The sequence below is a fragment of the Monodelphis domestica genome, chromosome 1 (assembly GCF_027887165.1).
Source record: "Monodelphis domestica isolate mMonDom1 chromosome 1, mMonDom1.pri, whole genome shotgun sequence".
In the NCBI taxonomy this organism is placed as follows: domain Eukaryota; kingdom Metazoa; phylum Chordata; class Mammalia; order Didelphimorphia; family Didelphidae; genus Monodelphis; species Monodelphis domestica.
Genome location: NC_077227.1, coordinates 519,363,971 through 519,382,834, shown reverse-complemented (window position 1 = coordinate 519,382,834; position 18,864 = coordinate 519,363,971). Strand labels below are relative to the sequence as shown.

Sequence of the window (18,864 nt, the reverse complement as noted above, 5' to 3'; positions counted from 1 at the left end):
ATTTATATTTGTGGGATATGACACCCTTCAGAGAGTGGAGATCAGGGAAATTGCAGAACAATAGAAGAAATGATATGGATGATCAAACAAAATCTTTTCAAATGAGCCAAAGGTTCTCAAACATTTTGATCTCAGGACCCATTTACACTAATGAAAGCTATAGAGACCCTCCTCAACAAGTTTTTACTTAAATGGATTTTATCTATGAAGATTTATTGCATTAGAAATTAAAATATCTTAGTTTCATTATGAAGTAGCAAATTGACCCAATGTATAAAGCACCAAAACTAGAGTCAGGAAGACCCGAGTTCAAATTTAGTCTCATATACTTACTAGCTCTGTTTTAACAAGTTATTTAACCTGTTTTTGCCTTAATCTCCTCAACTACAAAATGTGGATCATGAAAGCACCTGCCTCTCAGAGTTTTTCTGAGGATCAAATGAGATAATAATTGTAAAAATGCTTAAAACAGTGTTTGGCACATAGTAGGTGCTTATAAATGTTTGCTTCCTTCCTTCCTTCCTTCTGAAAATAGTTTTGACATCAAAGACTCCCTGAAAGGGTTTTAGGAACCGCCAGAAGTCAGACCATACTTTGAGAACCAGAGAATAACAACGTTAGATCTGGAAAGCATTACTAAGGCATAGAATAATAGAATGTAAAAGTGAGAAAGAACCTCAGCAGTCATCTGGGTCAAGCCATACTCCAGAAGAATCATAGAAACATAGACCTAGAGCATAAAGGGACTCCAGGAGACATTTAGACCAACCTTCTGATTTTATAGAGGAGGAAACTAAGGCCCTTTAAGGTTAAGTGGTTTGCTCAGAAAATAATACCTGGATTAAAGATCAGAGGTGGAATTTGTACCCACTCTAACTCCAAAACCAATGATCTTTCCATTTTATCATATAGCATCCCTGACAAATAGTTATCTAGCCTTTTCTTACAGATCTCCAATGAGGAGAAGGCCAATACTTCCCAAGGCAACCCATTCTCCTTTCTGACAGCTCTAATTGTTAGGAGCTTTTTGGTTTGTTTGTTTTAATATCAAGACTAAATTTGTCTGTTACTTCCATTCACTGCTCTTGGGTTTAAAAGAACAAGTCTAATTCACATGACAGCTTTTCAAATACTTGAAGGCAGTCATCATGTCTTCCCTAAGTCTTCTTTTCCCCAGGCTAAATCCCCATTTTCATCAGACGATCCTCATGTGACATAAACTCAAAGTCCTTCATCATCTTGTATTCCTTTCTTCAAGTGCCCTTCAGTCTACCTTCCAAACTGATATGCCCAGGAGTAAGCATGATGCTCCATAGATGGCCGGGCCAGGGAAGAGTACAGAGGGACTAACACCTCCTTCTTCTTGGAAGCTATGCCTCTCAATTTCAAATCCTCTCATTTAACAGATGAGGAAATTGAGGTGTTTTGGGTGTCAGTGACTTGCTCAAGCTTACTCAACTAGTTAGTGACTGTCCTGAGACTAGAAACTGGGTCTTCCCAGACTCCTCATCTAGTGCACCTTCTGTCACAAGCTTTCAAGAGACAGAAGGTGCCACTCTGAGCTCCGATGGTATGTTTGAAGTCTAAACCCTGAAGCTACTGCCCCTGTGCTATGTGCCTTAATCACATCGTATAATGATATGCACCCCTTGGACTTCAAACCAAAGAAGCTAAACAGGATCTGTCTGAAGAAAGGATATGGAGAAGCTTCATTTGGCTGTGATAGTTTACTGAGGAAGGAGGGTCCTCCAACTCAGTAACCAATCAGATTAAACAGAGCCCCTCAATCATGAAAAACCTCTGCTTAGGGTTTACTGTGTTCATACATAAAGTATATTTCTCATTAAGGGTTTGAGTACATGCTTAGATCCATGGGAAGTGCCCATTCCAGTACATCAGGTGACTCCCCTGATTATCCCCATTAAGACAATCCCAGCCACAAGTTACATTTGTCTAACATTTTATTAAAATACATTTGATGGCTATATGTTATGCCTACATGACCTACATATCCCAATGTATCCCTTACCTTGCCCCTTTTCAGTGTCCATTCCTTACAATAAAGAATTTTAAAAGATAGTTAAAAAAGCAATTTAACAAACCAACTGACACTTCAAAAAAGTCAACATTATATTCAGTATTTCATTCCCATAGCCACTAACTCCCCAAAGAAGCTTGGAAGTTGAATTTCATAGTTCCATGTTAGAGCCAAGCTTGGCTATCATTGTATAGCACTAAGATTTACAAAGATGCAGCCACACCACTCTGCCTCTCTTGGGGCCAGCCACAGTGAGCTACCCAGGAGGTCACCATCTATGGCCCAGTAGGGCATTTCTTCTTCCCCTATCCCCCACCTGTCCCTCTCTGCTCCCTTGAATAAAGTGGAAAATATCAGCATTGTCCATTCAAAACCTTTCACCCGAACTATGTCCACTTTAAAAGAACTCAAATTATTCCCAACATTAAATCAAAAACACCATAAAACAAATTGTGGCTTGGCCATTCATCTAGATATTCTTTTGGTGTTGAGCACTGGCGCCTGTGTAAGGGCTCCAGCAGAAGCAGCAGCTCAAGATGAATAGCCCAAGAGCATACTGGGTACATCATAGATGCAGCATTAGCTGGAAAGTTGATGTTTTATTAGCTTCCCCCCACCCCCAATTAAACAAAAGGGGAGAAAAAAAAGACATTTTACTCTGATGTCAACTGGATGAGAAAGGATCTGTCCAAGCTGAGTGGTGCTGGCTGAAAAGACAACTGTGATTGATTGTCCTGGATGCCACTATAAAAGTCCATAGAAGGAAAGAAGACCAGCTATAGGCCATTCAATTTATTGGATACCTGCTTACTATGTGCCAGGAACTGTGCTAGGCTCCAATGATGCAGGGGCAGCTAGGTAGTCCGGTGGATAGAATGCCAAGACTAGAATCCAAATTTGTCCTCAGACACTGACTAGCTAGCTCAGTTTTTCATCTGTAAAATGAACTGGAGAAGGAAATGGCAAATAACCCTACAATCTTTGCCAAGAAAACCCCAAATGCGGTCACGAAGAGTCAGACATGATTGAAATGACTCAACAATAAAACTGGTAGTCCTCCCTTCAAGTAGCATGCCTTCTGCTGAAAGCTAGTACAAAATATAGACTATACCGAGTAAATCCAAAGTAATATTAGTGGGAGAGAGGAGCAAAGGGTCGGGAGAGAAAGGGGGAGAGCACTAACTAATGAAAACAGAAAAAGCTTCCTGTATAATGTGACATTTGAGCAGAGCCTTAAAGGAAGCTAAGGATTCAGTGAGGCAGAGGTGAGGAGGGAGGGCATTCTATCCTTGGGAACCAGCCTGCGCTAAAGTAAGGAGGTGGAAAATGTCCCTGTCCAGTGGGGGAGTTTGGACAGACCATTAGCATGAATCAGGGAGAAACAATGTGCATTCTCTCTGGAAAGGAACAATGTATAATCCATCTGGCTTGTGGAGGGTTTTAATTCCAGATAAAGGAGTTTCTTTTTGTCCTAGGACCAATAAGGAGTTATTAATGCTTCTGGGAAAGGAGATTGGTAGGGGCGGACCTGTGCTTTATAACCAGCTACGTGAGGAGGATTTATAGAGAATTATTCTGGGAGGAATCTTAGCATCTCTGGGTTGGAAGGGATCTGATAAGTCATCTAAATACAGCTTCTACAATAACTCCAATAAATAGCCACCCAGAGAAGGCAGTTTAATGAAATAAACACTGAACTTGAATTATTTAATTGCTAAATCCAAAGACTTTCTCTAAGACTTCATTTTCCCTGACCTCTCTTCAGCCTTTGACGCTGTCAACAGCTCTTCTGCTTGATACTCTTGTCTTCCTAGGGTGTTGGGACACCACTCTCTCCCGGTTTATTAACTTCCTATGTATCCACTCCTCAGACTCCTTTGCTTGATTTTTATCCAGGTCATGGCCACTGACTGGCTATCCTGGACCTCTTCTCCCTCTCTACTATTTTGCTTTGCTCCCATAGATTCAATTTCCATCTCTTTACAGATAATCTTCCAATCATTTGGCTAGTCTACAATTTCTCTCCTGACCTCCAGTCACTTATCTCCCAACATCTCAAACTGGATATGCCGTAGACTTATTAAACTCAACTTATCCAAAACTGAATTCATTATCTTCTCCCCACAAATCCACACCTCTGGCTAATATCCTTTTTACTGTCAACAGCATCACCCTCCTTCCAGGTGCCAGGATTAAGACCTAGATGTCACTCTCAACTCCTTACTCTCCCTTACTTTCACTGGCTTTGGCCCATTTCTGGAACTCTCTCCTTCCTCATCTCTACCCCTTGGCTTCTAAGCTAAAGTCCCTCCGAGTCTCTCACCCCCATATCCCATCTGTTATCAAGCCCTGTTGATATTGCATTTCTAACATCTCTCGCTGCTGTCCTCTGATGCTGCTGCTACCCTGGTCCATGCCATCATGACCTTACACCTGGTTCTATTGAAATATTGCAACAGCCTCTTCCTTGGCTTCCTTGGCTGGAGGCTCTCCCTGCCCTAGTCCATCTTACCCTCAGCTGTCAAATTGACCTTCCTGAAATGTAGTTTTGACCATGTGAAACCACCCTACCCCCAAACACTTGGCCTGAAGCAGGAAAGATGAGTTCAAATCCAGCCTCAGATAGTTATTAACCCAGTGACACTGGGCAAGACACTTAATTTCTATCTGCCTTAGTTTCCTCAACTGTAAAATGTTAATAACAACTGCACTTACCTTCTAGAGTTGTTGTGAGGATAAAATGAGATAATATTTACATAGGGCTTAGCACAGGATCTGACACATAGTAGGCACTTAATAAATGTTTATTTCCTTTATTTCTGTCATTAGACAACAAATCCTAAAGACTCCTGGTTCCCTTTTGGACTAAATATAAAATCCTCCATTGGGATTTTAAAGCCCTTTATAACCTGACCCCTCCCTACTTCTCTAGTCTTCTTGGTATTGTTTATTTATTTTTCAGCCATGTCCAATGCTTCATGACCCCATTTAGGATTTTCTTGGGAAATATCAGGAAGTGGTTTGCCATTTCCTTTTCCAATTCATTTTGTAGAGACAAACTGGGTTAAGTGACTTACCCAAGGTCATACAACTAATAAATGTGTGAGACTGGATTTGAACTCCATCTTCCTGACTCTAGGTCAGGTACTTCTTCTCTTGTACCACCTACTATTCTTACATATAACTTAACCCCACAGACTCTTTGATCCAGGTGCTTTCACTGACTTTGGCCCATTTCTGGAACTCTTTCCTTCCTCATCTCTACCTCTTGGCTTCTAAGCTAAAGTCCCACCTTCTTCAAGAAGACTTTCCCAGGCCTCCCCAGTCTTTCCACTGAGATTGTCTTCAATATATTCTGTTTATAATCTTATTTGAATATGGTGGTTTGCATGTTGTCTGCCCCATTAAAGACTGAACACCATGAGATGAGGGACTATTTTTGTGTTCTTGATTGACCTTCTTTATTTCTCCAGATATCAGCACAGTGCTTGACACACAGTAGGCATTTAAGAAATGTTTATCGATGAGCCAGAAGACCTTATTTCAAACCTTGGTCCTCCCATTTACTAGTTTCATGACTTTGGTCAAGTTCATTTTAACTCTAGAATTCAGTTTCCTCATCTGCACAATGAAGGGCCAGACCAATTATCACTAAGGTTCCATGTAGCCCTAACATTCTGTGGTAAAAGGGCACTACTTAAATGCCTCTGATAATGGGGACTATTACTATTCCATTTTGGACAACTCCAATTATTAGAAATGTCTTCTCAAATCTACCTCCTTATAACTTCTATCCAGTGGTATTAGCTCTTGCCTCTAAAGCTGTAAATAATCATTCTAATCCCTCTTCCACCAAGTTTTCTGGACTGGAAAGTCTCCATTGGCATATTGACATTAAAAGCTTTCCAGCTGTTATCTGGTGACAAGTAATGACAACAAAAGGGGTAAATTGAGGCCTGGCAAAGCAAAATTACTTCCCAGAGAAGTCAGCCAGGGATTCTGACTCCTAGCTTAGCCCCAAGCCTCAGAGCTGACAGAACCTTGGCATTAAGGAGACCCTGATTGAAATCATAACTCTTATTTGTTCATTTTGTCTACAGACCAGTGAAATTATCCAGAAAGTCTGCATTGGAGAGAACAATGTGATAGAGGAAGAAATCCGAGCCAACCAGAGTGTGAATGAGTGGGCTGGAGGTGGAGGAGGTGGGGGTGGAGCGACCTACATTTTTAAGGTAAGCCCCCCTCCTTTCTTCCAGGCTGCAGGCTATTGCTGCATAGCTTCGGGCCTTTTTTAGATTCTCCCTAAGGTGTATTACTGGTCCCTTAGGTTTATGCCATGCTTTATATAGGGCTTAAGAGGGCTTTCACCAAATTGCTATAACTGGTTCTTCTCCATAACCCTGAAAGGTAAGTAGGACAGACATCATCAGTTACATTTCACAACTATGGAATGTGAGGCTCATCCAGAGAAACTCAGTGATGTCCTCAGTGACAACCATCCCGTTACAAGAATATAGCTCTCCCAACTCCGAAATTGGTCATTTATCCACCATGTTTGCTGCCTGTAGAGGAATGTCTTCTAACTGTCATCCTAATAGACATTTACATGGGGCTTTCAAGTTTGCAAAGAATTTTACATAGATTATTTCATTTGAACCTCACAAATGTCCCTTTAAGGCAGATACTGCAGGGATTATTGTCCCTAGTTAATACATTTTTAAAACTCAGAAATATTTAAATGATATCAAAGACACATAGCTGGCAAGCAGCAGGGGAGGGAATTGAACCCAGATCTTCCTGACTCAAGCTCCAGAATTCTGTCCATTCCCCTGCATTCTTTGTTTTCAGGTGACTTGAATGTTCACACCACAACAGGATAAGGTATATAGATTTTCCACAGCTATGAGTACAATGTCCCTTTCTCCTCTTTGGATAAATTAATGTATGGAAGAGTCATTTTTAAACTTCTCAGTGAGGATAGCTTTCTTTTCCCTCCTCATCTGGCCACATTTCAGCCGCACATGACCACCATAATCCCTTCCACAAAACAAAAAGTGGAAACAGGATGTTAAGGAGCTTTAACTGGTGGCTTAGTTCATTCCTTTATCCTTGGATTTGACCAAACCTACACCATTCCAGCAGGACAAGAAAATGAGAGCAGGGCAATATATTCTGAACATATTCACCAAAACCAGGCTCAACAGAGGCAAAATTGGGATGAGATGGGTCTTTCTTCAAGGGCAGGGACATTTTGAAGGCACCAACAGTATCCTAACTGGCAATATTTCCTCACTTCCTATCCAATTCCTTTTAGCAGAAACATCACTTTTGGATCATGCTTACCACCTAGAAACTTCTTGATATACTAGGAATATTTCTTCTGTTTATTAGCCTATAACCCCCAGTAAGACTCACTCTTAGCCTTTATCCCAGGTATAAAAATTGCTAGTTATATATCTGAATTGTAGTTGGGGAGACAGAGGGAATGTCAGGGGAAGAAATCAATCTGAATTAGAGGACCCAGACTCCAATTAATAAGGCTTTACCCTTCCTATATGAATCAATCAATTCATCAATCAGTGAGCATTTATTAAGTGCTTACTCTATCCTAGGCACTGTGTTCAGTACTGGGGGAAGTTGGTACAAATCTTACCATTCCTGAGAACTAAGTGTGAATTTCAAAACCTGTTCAAACCATTCTTTAGAGGATGGGATTTGGCTATTTCCTGATCAATAACAATAGAGATACTTGGAATAACAGAATCAAATCAGGTCTTGGAAACTATAATCTCCACCCTACTCAGGGTAACAGGATTTAGGAAGGGCTGCAGCAAAGCTCAAGATTTAATTATTTGAGAATATGACCTTCAACAGACATGTGCAAAGGGGACAGACCTCTGGGCGGTCCTGGGTTAAGCTAGAGCCACCATTGGCACAGGTGAGACACAGGAAGTGAGGTAGAGGACAGCTGAGGAGGCTGGGAACTTCCTGTGTGGAGGAGAGGGTGGTTGTTGGAGGCTGGTGCTTGGAGTGGAGGCCCCTGAGACTGTTTCTCCATTTCGGTCATGTGAGTGATAGGGACTGATCTCTTTTCTTTGCCTTAGCTATCCAAGGCCTTGGGCCTTTGGCCCAGCCTAAGTAGAGTGGGTATTTAAGCCATATTCCCTTCTCTCCCTCTCTCTCTCTCTCTCTCTCTCTCTCTCTCTCTCTCTCTCTCTCTCTCTCTCTCTCTCTCTCATACCTTTCTTCCTACTGTTTTGTAATTAAAAAACTCCATAAAAGGTTGACTGCTGACTTGAGTTTTCATTTAGGAATTACATAGCTGAATTCCTTGGCGACCTTAAATTAATATATATCAGTCTTTTTAAAGTGATTTCCATATCACATAAGGACAGACAAGGTGGGAAACCATCTAGGTCAGTGATGGTAAACTTTTCAAGTTCAAGTGACCAAACTGTAGCCCTCACGCTGCATGTGAGCAGCCCTCTGCAACACCTTCATCCCTGCCCCAGCACCTTACTACCAACAAGGAAGTGAGGAAGCACTCCCATTGGGCTGCTGGAAGAGGGCTAGGTGAAGTGAGGAAGTGCATGGAGATGAGGAAGGGAACAGCTCTACCCTTAGTCCCTCTGGCTTTCTAGTAAGAAACTCTTGTAGTGATTGTTCAGGTGTACCCACAGAGAGGGCTCTGTGTGCCCCTTTTGGCATATTGCCATAGTTTTGCCATCACAGATCTAAGTCATTGCACATAGTCAAAAGCATGAAGCACTTTATACATCTGAATATTTTTAATGCCAGCAGATTTCCTTCTCCATGGCATGTAGGCATTTTTCTGTGATAAGTCTAAGTTTTTGTTGTTATAGTAAGAACACACAGCCTATGATAATCACAGAAGAAACAGACCAAAAAGTGTAATTTTCAAACCTTTCCTTGGTCACCCAAATCCTTCATCCCAGCTTTTACCCCTTCCCTCCCCACCTCCACCCCCTGCCTCTGAGGCAAACAGGATGCCATGGGCTCTTCTCCCGAATACTGTTGTGGGAGGAATCTGACAGATGGCAGAGCAGAGCTGATGTAGTATGAATCTGGAAGCCCTCAAAGGTTGAGCTTACTGCCTCCTAAGAAGCTCTTAAATGTGGAGATAAGAAGCCAAGTTAGAGTACAGCTCAGGCAAGAAGAGGGTGTCTTCATTTTTTAATTTCTCTTTTGTTAGATGAAGAATGGAATACCAGTACCTCTAATCATTGCAGCTGGAGGTGGTGGAAGAGCCTATGGGGCCAAAACAGATACATTCCATCCAGAAAGACTGGAAAATAACTCCTCTGTTCTAGGTCTAAATGGCAATTCTGGAGCCGCAGGTAATTATGACCACATACCACTGCCCACAAACCACAGCCAGGCTCAGATGTCCAGAGACTGAGCTGGTCCTCTTGAGACAGTAAGAATATGGAGCCACTCTTTGAAGTGTGTGGGGGGGGGCACTGTCAAGGGGAGATGGAAAAAGATGGTAATTGTTGGGGAGTATAACTTACTATGGCAAAGAAGGAACACCCTGTGCCATGCTTCAAGAACTCTTTCCTTCTTGTATTTGAGTTATAAGAACCTCAATCCCTAGACACTATTTCTTGCAATCTGTTATCATGGTTATAATGATAATAACATATTTGTAATATATTTTAAGATTTAGAGATCTCCTTGTTTTAAGAGTTCCATGATGCCTTACTGCAAGGGTCCCACCAGCTCTGACATAGGCAAATCAAAAGAGTGTTAAAACCTGAGCTCTTTCTGACTTTGTGATACAGAAACATCATTGCCTGATCTTTTGGTGTTCTCTTTGCTGAGACATCAGGCAGCTTATAGCATAGTCAAATACATAAGACTTCCCCAAAGATATAATAAACATAGGGAATCAGAGACACCCAGAAAAACCTACCCCAAAACACAACACTCCTGTGAGAAACCGAGGTCAAGTCCTGCTGTCAGAATTCTGTAGGTGAGGAAGCTGAAGACTGGAGAGAAGAAATTATTTGCTTGGTGTCATGTACTAATAAGAGGCAAATTGGGACAAGCTCAGGTCTTCTGTCCCATGCTCCTGCCCTTATACCACACATCTGCACATATAAATCCAAATAATGGGACCCCTGATCTTTAAAAATAATTTATTATTTTTTATAATATATAATAATATAATAAATTTTATTTATTATCCCTATGTGGCTTAGTTGCATTTTGACTTGAGACACAGAAAATCTCCTAGGGAATTTTGGGAACAGAATCTTGACTCTTGATTCAGAATGACAAAAAATCAAGGTGAATTGACTTCCACCATCACCACCACTCTGGATTTGCATCCAAATGAAGAATGAGAAGCCCCTTCCAAAATCCTGCATCCTCTTATCCTTGGGAGAAATGGAGGCCTCTGGCAGAGAATGGAGAAGCAGTATATAGGAGAACAAGGCCTTTTTGCCTCCTCTGTCCTACAGTCTGTCTCCCTGACCTCCTCCACCCAGCCCTCATCAACTAGAAAGTCGATCTCACTGACCCAGAGACACAGAAGTAAAACAAGAATTCTAGGCTGGGTTCTGCTTGACAGTTTTTTCTAGAGTCAGCAATATGAAAAAGGGGAAAAAAAGATCTTAGGACATTCCTTTTATATTGCTTTTTAAAAACTCCAGACTCAGTCCAGGAGAGAATATTCTGGTAATATTTCAAACCAGGTAATAGATTAATTCATGAAAACAAAAAGAATCTGGCAAATTGGTTATCTTTCAGATAGGAAATGCACCGTTATTAGAAGGAACATAAGTTACCATGATCATAACTTCAGAGTTGAAAGGGACCCCCTCTAATCCCATCCCCTCATTTTATAGAAGCAGTATCTGAAGCCCAGAAAGATTAGGTGACTTGCCCATGGTTATACAGACTCAGGGCCAGAACCAAGATTCAAACCTGGGTCTTTTTGACCCCCCTCACCCAAATCATGTTTTGTTTTGTTTTGTTTTCCCATGGCACTAATCACTGAATATTGGTCCTTGGTAGACTTAGAGCTAGAATAGACTTAGAGCTCTTTCCAACACATGTAGAGGCAGGAGAAGAGAGCTGTGTTCCTGAGTTTGGGGTGGGGGGATCCTCAAGGCACTGAGCAGGCATTGGTAGGTGAGGCCAGTCACATGTCAGCTACAGAAACCCAATTTTGATTTGTTTTGCCAAACTGCTGCTATCCTATGGCCACTGCAGGGACTTGCTGGTCCATTGGTGCCCACTCCTTCAGGGACTTAGCTCATGGACTTCCTTTCTCCTATAGGGTTCTTGTCTCCACCATGCTATCCACAGGAGCAGGAGTTGTACATTCACTGGGGAGGTTGTGAAGGTGGAGGTGAGGGAAAAATCTGTTCAAAATGCCAAGAGAAACAGTGGCTAGTCCCAATTTTAGCAGGAAAGACTCACTATATTGGAAGAAAAGACTTAAGATGCTTTAGAGTCACTTCTCTTTGGAAAACACATTCTAAAGCACTCCTGAGATTTCACAGAGATAAAGAGAGAAACGTGGAACTCAGCCTCTTAACTAGCAGTCCCTAAATTCAAATTCTTCCTCTGACCCATATTGGTTGGGTAACCCTGGGCAAGTCACTAATAATGTCTCAGGGTCTCCAGATCACTAAGACTATAAGTTGCAGAGAAGGTGCTGATCTTCATCAGTTAATGGAATTTCCTCTTCTGGGAATTCCCAAATCCCTTGTCCAGGTCATGTCCCTGGTAACCCCAGCAACCACTACCTCCAGAGGTACGAGGTATCAGTCCTTTCACAAAGGAGACAGCAGAACTCTCTGTTCTCTATTAAAGCTGCATTTTCACATCTTCCTCCTACCAGCTCACAAGCAAGGACTTAAAAGGAGACCAGCCTCTTAGCTTGGACCAAGAAGGCAGGATTATAGGTTCTTAGATTCAAAGATGATTAAAGCTGGAAGGGACTATTTTAGACATTCCCTAGTTTGACTCCCCCCGCCCCCATATCCTCAACTGAGACCTAGAAAAAGGAAAGGCCTGGCTCAAGGTCCTGGTCCTGGAACCCTGATTTCTTGATTCATGGATGATGCCTAACTGGGGTGGGATGAAGTCCAAGGGCCAACAACACTTTCTGATACAACCTCTGTCATTCTGCCCTTGTTGGCACTCACTGACTTTTGCCTTCCTTGAAGACTAAGCCATGCCAGTGCTTCTTGGGCTGGAAATGGGGGGGGTTGGAGGAGTGGGACTAAAGAGCCAAGATTTGGGAGTCAGTGGGGACAGGGAAATGGAGAAGAAACAACCATTTCCAAAGCTCCCCAGGTCCAGATCCATCCTCATCTACACATGAGTCCATTTATACTTTGGGGTAGCTGCTTCTGCAGCTAAAGGAGAAGAAGTTGATCCAGGCAGAGCAGGAAGCTGGCCCCAATAAACATCACCTCCCCTCCATCTAAGCCTGGGAGATTGGAGGTGAATAGTCCCATTGCTAGCCATTACCTAGGGAAGGAAGTAAGAGGCCAAGTCTCCCAAAACTTAATCACAATTTTTAAGGTTTCTAAAATGTTTCACCTACATCTCATTTGAGTATCACAACAACCCTGGGAAGATAGTACTGTCATTATCCTCATTTTACAGATAAGGAAACTAAGGCACAATCACAGAGCTAGCAAGCATTTAAGGGGGGACTGGAACCCAGGTCTTCCTGGTTTCAAATCCATTTCTCTGCCCATTTCCAGACCAAAAGGTTTCCAGATTTTTCCGCCAACTCCACTTCCTGGGCTCTCCTCACTGTGGGGGTTTTTTCTTGCTCTCTCTCTCCTCTGCAGGTGGTGGAGGTGGCTGGAATGATAACACTTCCTTGCTCTGGTCTGGAAAATCTTTGCTGGAAGGAGCTACAGGAGGACATTCCTGCCCCCAGGCCATGAAGAAGTGGGGGTGGGAGACAAGAGGGGGTTTCGGAGGGGGTGGAGGGGGGTGCTCCTCAGGTGGAGGAGGCGGAGGATACATAGGTAAAGATGCTTCGCGTTCAAGGTGTCAGTTTCCCTCCTTTAGTCATAGAAGTCAGGCAGGCTCTAAGACCCATTTCCCTCATCCCTTCTCTTCCCCACTCCAAAACCCTTTTCCCTTTTTTCTCCTCCCCTGATCCTATCTTGTGATGTCACTGCCACCTTCCCCTTTAGCTGGGCTGGGAGAATGTGAATGGGGTGGGCAGGGTGGCAGCTACTAAGCTGGCATCTTACCTCAAGCCTCCATCAGAGTAGCATCAAGATCCCACTGTGATTCTTGACCCCCTCCTTGACCCACTCACCTGCCATCTTTGCTGGAAGGAAAGAGGCTGTTGCCTCTCCTAGATCATTCTCTGAGCACTCCAATGAGGTGCCAGTTTGAAAACCTTGGAATCTGAACTCCTCTGGAGGTGATGGCTGGCAGCAGCTTCTGCCAAGCCCAGTGCCTCCTTCTGAATGGCCGTGTTTGATTTTAAGCCAAGACCACTCCCCCTAAGGGATGAACTGGGGATATGTCTACCCCTCTGGTCACTGTACTGGCCCATCTCATGATAGCCCTCATGAGAGGCCAAAGAGAAGCCACCCTCCATGCTGATGCTCAAGAAGAATTTGGGTCAACCTATTCATCGGGCCCTTTGGTCCCCATCAGCAGGCAGCAGCAGGCCATTGACCTAGCTGCCCTCCTCTTGGTTCTTGCCCAAGACCAGACTAGAATTAATGATCCAAGAGGAGGGGAGGTGGCACAGTCCCCCTAGATTAGGGCAATGTGCATGCACTGTGATGTTTGTATATATGTGTGTGTATGTGTGTGTGTGTATGTGTGTTTTAATTTATTTTAATGCTTCATGTAAGATGCTTGTGTTGACCATCTGCTTTCATTCTTCAGGCTCTATGAGGGTGGGAAAGTCAGGCAGGGATGTGTCCAGCCCCATATCTAAGTAGAAAACAGGAGCCTTGGGGAAGGAGGAGTGGCTGCACTAAATCCAATATGGTCCTAGTCCTCTTTGACTCACTCTCTCACTCTTCCCAATCTGTCCTGCTCTGGTAGATTAGAGAAGAGTGGGGGAAAGGGCAGGAGATACTCTTTCCACAGGCTGCTAATGGGAATACTACCAGCTGAGGCTTGGAGGTAGGAGGAAATCATCCTAGAGAGCCCAGAATTTGTTAGATTCCTGTCCAAAGGATTCTAATTGAGTATTAGCACAGTGGAAAGAGCCTTCAGGTTGGAGTGCTGAGCTTGGTGTCATTAGACCTGAGTTTGAACCCTGGTTCTTCCATTTACTACCTGTATGACCCTAGACAAGTCATTTGGGCTCTTGTGGATCAATGACCCTCAGTTTCATATATAAAGTAGAGAGGTTGGCCTAGACGACCTAGAGATTCCTGTGGGTTGTTCCAAAGAGCACGTACAGCAGTCTATACAGTAACCCAACAAAGTGGATTCAGCTGTACTCAGGGTATGCAGATTCAGAGCTGCCCAAATGGGTAACCTCAGCATCCATGGCCATGTTGAACCATAGTCTGGGGAGCTAAGGGTTCACTCTGTTCTGAAACCCCTCCTTACTATACAAACTCTCTGCCTGATGTTGTCTCCCCTCAAGACCCTGGGGAAAATGTCAACTGTTTGCTCTGGCTAGCATGCTGTGACTTGTGGCTGTGTGTGTGTGTGTGTGTTTGTGCAGATCATGATTTCCTACCTGGTGTTCAGCTTTTCTCTGGTTTGCTACAGGGGGTAACGCAGCTGTGAACAATGACCCCGAAGTAGATGGGGAGGATGGGGTCTCCTTCATCAGTCCATTGGGCATCCTGTATACCCCGGCTCTCAAAGGTACCCCCCTCTCTTCCACCCAGGTGGCAGCAGGCAGGTCCATCCAAGCTACAGCACCAGGCCACAATTGGGCCTCAGGACAATATAGAACCATGCTGTGTTGGGTTCAGTAATCACACCATAAGTGATCCAGTTGCAAATAGGAAGCCCCCACACTTCCAACCCCATCAACCAATAATGTATCAGGCAATGAGAATATAAAAACAAGCAAAAAATAGTCCAATCCAGCAAGAACCTATGAAATGCCTACTATGTGCCAAGCATTGTGCTAGGCACTAGGCATTCAAAGACAAAATGAAACAGTCCCTTCCCTCAAGGAACTTGCATTCTATATACAAACATACACACATACACAAATAGACCTGTGTATGCACACTCATTCCATTTCAAGACTCTCACCAAGGTAGACCCACTCACCAGCCCACTTAAATAAATGTCCGTCCTAAATAATATAGCCCTCTGCTGCTTAGACTGATGCTACCTAAGGGGAACATGGGAAGCAATGAGCAGACAACCCAAAGAAACCATACAGAGAAGAGGGGAGCTGCTGAAAGCCCCAAGATCCCTCTCCATCAGTGGAACTCTGAACTGAGCGTTGGCAGATGTTCTGAGGGGTTGGTGGGAGAGCCATCCTCATTGGCTCTGGCTAACGATGGTGTTTCCTCCCCCTCCCTTGTTACTTCAGTGATGGAGGGCCATGGGGAAGTGAACATCAAGCTTTACCTGAACTGCAGCCACTGTGAGGTGGATGAATGCCACATTGACCCAGAGAGTCACAAAGTTATCTGCTTCTGTGAGCATGGCACAGTGCTGGCCGAAGACGGGGTCTCCTGCATAGGTGAGAAAGTAGGGAGCATCCTAGGGACTAGAGATTTGGGAGGAAAGGAGTTGGTCCCATGGTTACTCACCTGCACTCTTTCCTTGCCCCACTCCTGCTGGGCTAGAGGGAATTAACTGTTTAAACAGAAGATGGAGAAAAGGCTTACTTAGATATGGGCCAATGGATTCATCCTCCAAGGGACCTTAGAGACCAGTGAATCCTGCTCACCCATTTTATATTTGAGGCCCAGGGAGGTGTTGGGATTTACCCAAAGTCACACAATGAGTAAGTGTCAGAGCTGGGTCTCAAACTGAAGTTTCCTGTCCTGACTCTCAGACCACTGTCTATTTAGTTCTTTAGTAGTATAGAAACAACTGAAGTTAGCATCCAGTGCCTAGCAAAAATAATTAGCAAAAATGGGAAGCCATCGGAAATAAGTATTCTCCTTCCCCATCTTGTCCCTCATCGCTTACTCCTTGAGTGGGCTTACCACTTATGGTGGCCATCTTAGAAGTAGCATTTTGTTAGGGGAGAGTCTCTGCTAGAATCTCTAGCCCCAAAGGAGGTGAGAGCATATTTCTTGTGCCACTTCCCCCAGGGGCAGAAACTGATCATTTGGGCTCTATATAAATAGAAAATGCAGCCAAGTGATACAGTGGATAGAGTGCTGGGCTTGGAGTCAAGAAAATCATGTTCAAATCTGACTTCAGACATTTACTAGCCATGTGACCTTGGTCAAATCACTTAATCCTGTTTGCCTCCATTTCTCATCTGTAAAATGAGTTGGAGAAGAAAAAATGGTAAACCACTTCAGAATCTTTGCCAAGAAAACCCCAAAAGGGGTCACAGATAATTGGACATAACTGAACAACTTAAAAATAACAATAAATAGAAGTAAATTCTTGCTCTGAAACTATCTCTCCGAGCTCAAAAAGGAGGTCAATGTCCTATTCTAAATACCCTGGATAATGAAGAAATGAAGAAAGCTCCATGGGTGGGGGATAAAGGCAGAAATAGGGCAAGTCCAGAGAGGAAGTAGTGTGGTTCTCAGTTCCACCTCTTAATCTGTCTTCTAGTGTCACCCCCCTCTGAGCCTCACCTGCCTCTCTCCCTGATATTGTCTGTTGTGACCTCTGCTTTGGTGGCTGCCCTGGTCCTGGCATTCTCAGGAATCATGATTGGTAAGTGTATTGGACTCTGTTGGAGGCAAGGATAGCAAGGAGATGCCATAGAACTAAGGCCTTGCTCTTATGAAAGGTGAAGCTTCTGAGATGCTCTCATGGTGATTTAGAGACCCTCGATGGAGGGATGACAGAGGGACCAAGAATGAGCTTGGTGGCTAATCTCCCTGAACTTTAACCATATTCTTCTTGGAGAGAGAAGGGATTTACCCTCCTCCCAGTCTTTAAATGACCACTTGTTGGTAAATGTCTCACTATTTATTAGTTCATACCTTTCCACCCCACGGTCATTCTTCTGGTGATTTGCTTCCAGAATTCCCTCAAAAATCCACTATCATGTTCTTCTTGGGTCTCCTCTTCTCCAGGCTAGACATGCCCAGTTCCCTCAGTATATTCTCATTATAACCAACCTCCTCTGGATCCCCTCAGTGTGTCAGTGTCCTTAACATGGGGCATGTAGTAGGAGGTTGGGACAGGGGGGAGAGATAGATTCAAAAATAAAAGTGATATAAAAACAAAAAAGGTAATAATTAGTTTTTAATGTTTAAAGAGAAGCAAGAACTGAATGCAATATTCCAGAGGTGGTCTGACCAGCTCCTGGTCTTAAACATTATGCTCTGATTCATGTATCCTAAAATTACATGAGCATTTCTGGTTTGTGAAAGGGTTATGTGACCTTCTCAGGGCCACATACATCCCATCTATCATCAGGCCATATGGAAGCTTTTCCCCAGTACTTTCCATATCCTAGGACTTTCATGGGGGAATCAGAATAAGGATCAGGAGCTCTCAGAGTGGATGGATACAGTACACCTCTGTAGCTCCATATTCCTCAGATATTTCTATTCAGATTCCCATTCTTTTCTCCAGAATATTAATGCAGTCTGTGATGGATTTCTCAGCATCAAAAATCACCCCAAATCTTGGCCCTTCCTTTGGCTGTGATTATTAACCCCACAACTGCATGGGTTTATCTCTGTCTCCAGTGTACCGCAGGAAGCATCAAGAGCTCCAAGCAATGCAAATGGAACTGCAGAGCCCCGAGTACAAACTCAGCAAGCTAAGAACTTCCACAATCATGACAGACTACAACCCCAACTACTGTTTTGCTGGAAAAACTACATCTATCAGTGACCTGAAAGAGGTACCTCGGAAAAACATCTCCCTCATTCGGTAAGTCCCAGTGCATCCTCTCCAATGACTAGACTCTATAACTGAGGAATAAGCATCCAAGAGGGTGAAAAAAATGCTGGGTTTTGGAATCAGAAAAACTAAGTTCAAATCCCAGTTCTGCTACTTACTAAATGTGACCCTGAGAAAAATCACTTCTCCATTCTAGGATAGGATCCACTCTAGTTTCAGTTATTATCTGTAAAATGCAAGAATTGGACTAAATGGGCTCTACAGTTCCTTCCAGTCCTAGAGTTATAGACTTGAAGTCAAGAAGACTTTGGGTCCAAACCTAATTCAAATGTATATAATCAATGTGCTGATGGGTAAACCTCTCTGTTACTCTATTTACCCATTTGTAAAATGACAGCATTGAATTCAATGGTTTCCATGACACTTTCCAGTTTCAATGGAATTCATTTGATCTTGACTGCTGATATTGCTCAACTCATACATTCCCAAAGCCTGGAAGGGATATCAGGTAGGAATAATCTAATGAAACCTCCTCATTTTAAGAAGTTCTCCTAAGAAATGATGAAATACTCTCTTAGGGCATCTCATATTGTTCAGTCATTTCAGTTATGTTTAACTTTTCATGCCCTGTTTGGGGTTTTCTCAACAGAGATACTGGAATGGTTTGCCATTCTTTCTCCAGTTCATTTTACTGATGAAGAAACTGAGGCAACAAGGTTAAGTGACTTGCCCAGGGTTACACAACCAGTAAATGTCTGAGACCAAATTTGAACTCAGGTTTTCCCAGTCCCAGGCCTGGTGCTCTATTCATAGCACCACATACCTGTCCTCACATAACC

The 18,864-nt window shown here is 43.3% G+C and overlaps 1 protein-coding gene across 2 annotated transcripts in view; it reads left to right on the top strand.

The window, feature by feature from the left end:
- The window catches only part of ALK (ALK receptor tyrosine kinase), a 1,130,668-nt gene that overhangs the window by 1,057,753 nt on the left and 54,051 nt on the right, over positions 1 to 18,864 (top strand). Inside the window, exons 16-22 of one of the 2 annotated variants that reach the window (XM_007476029.2) lie at positions 6,139 to 6,270; positions 9,252 to 9,396; positions 12,874 to 13,056; positions 14,783 to 14,881; positions 15,567 to 15,719; positions 16,778 to 16,882; positions 17,869 to 18,055. In XM_007476029.2, coding sequence (XP_007476091.1) covers positions 6,139 to 6,270; positions 9,252 to 9,396; positions 12,874 to 13,056; positions 14,783 to 14,881; positions 15,567 to 15,719; positions 16,778 to 16,882; positions 17,869 to 18,055 — 1,004 coding nt within the window. Of the gene's footprint in view, positions 1 to 6,138; positions 6,271 to 7,834; positions 8,106 to 9,251; positions 9,397 to 12,873; positions 13,057 to 14,782; positions 14,882 to 15,566; positions 15,720 to 16,777; positions 16,883 to 17,868; positions 18,056 to 18,864 lie in introns of those variants that run through there. The other variant, XM_056813218.1, reaches the window with a different exon arrangement.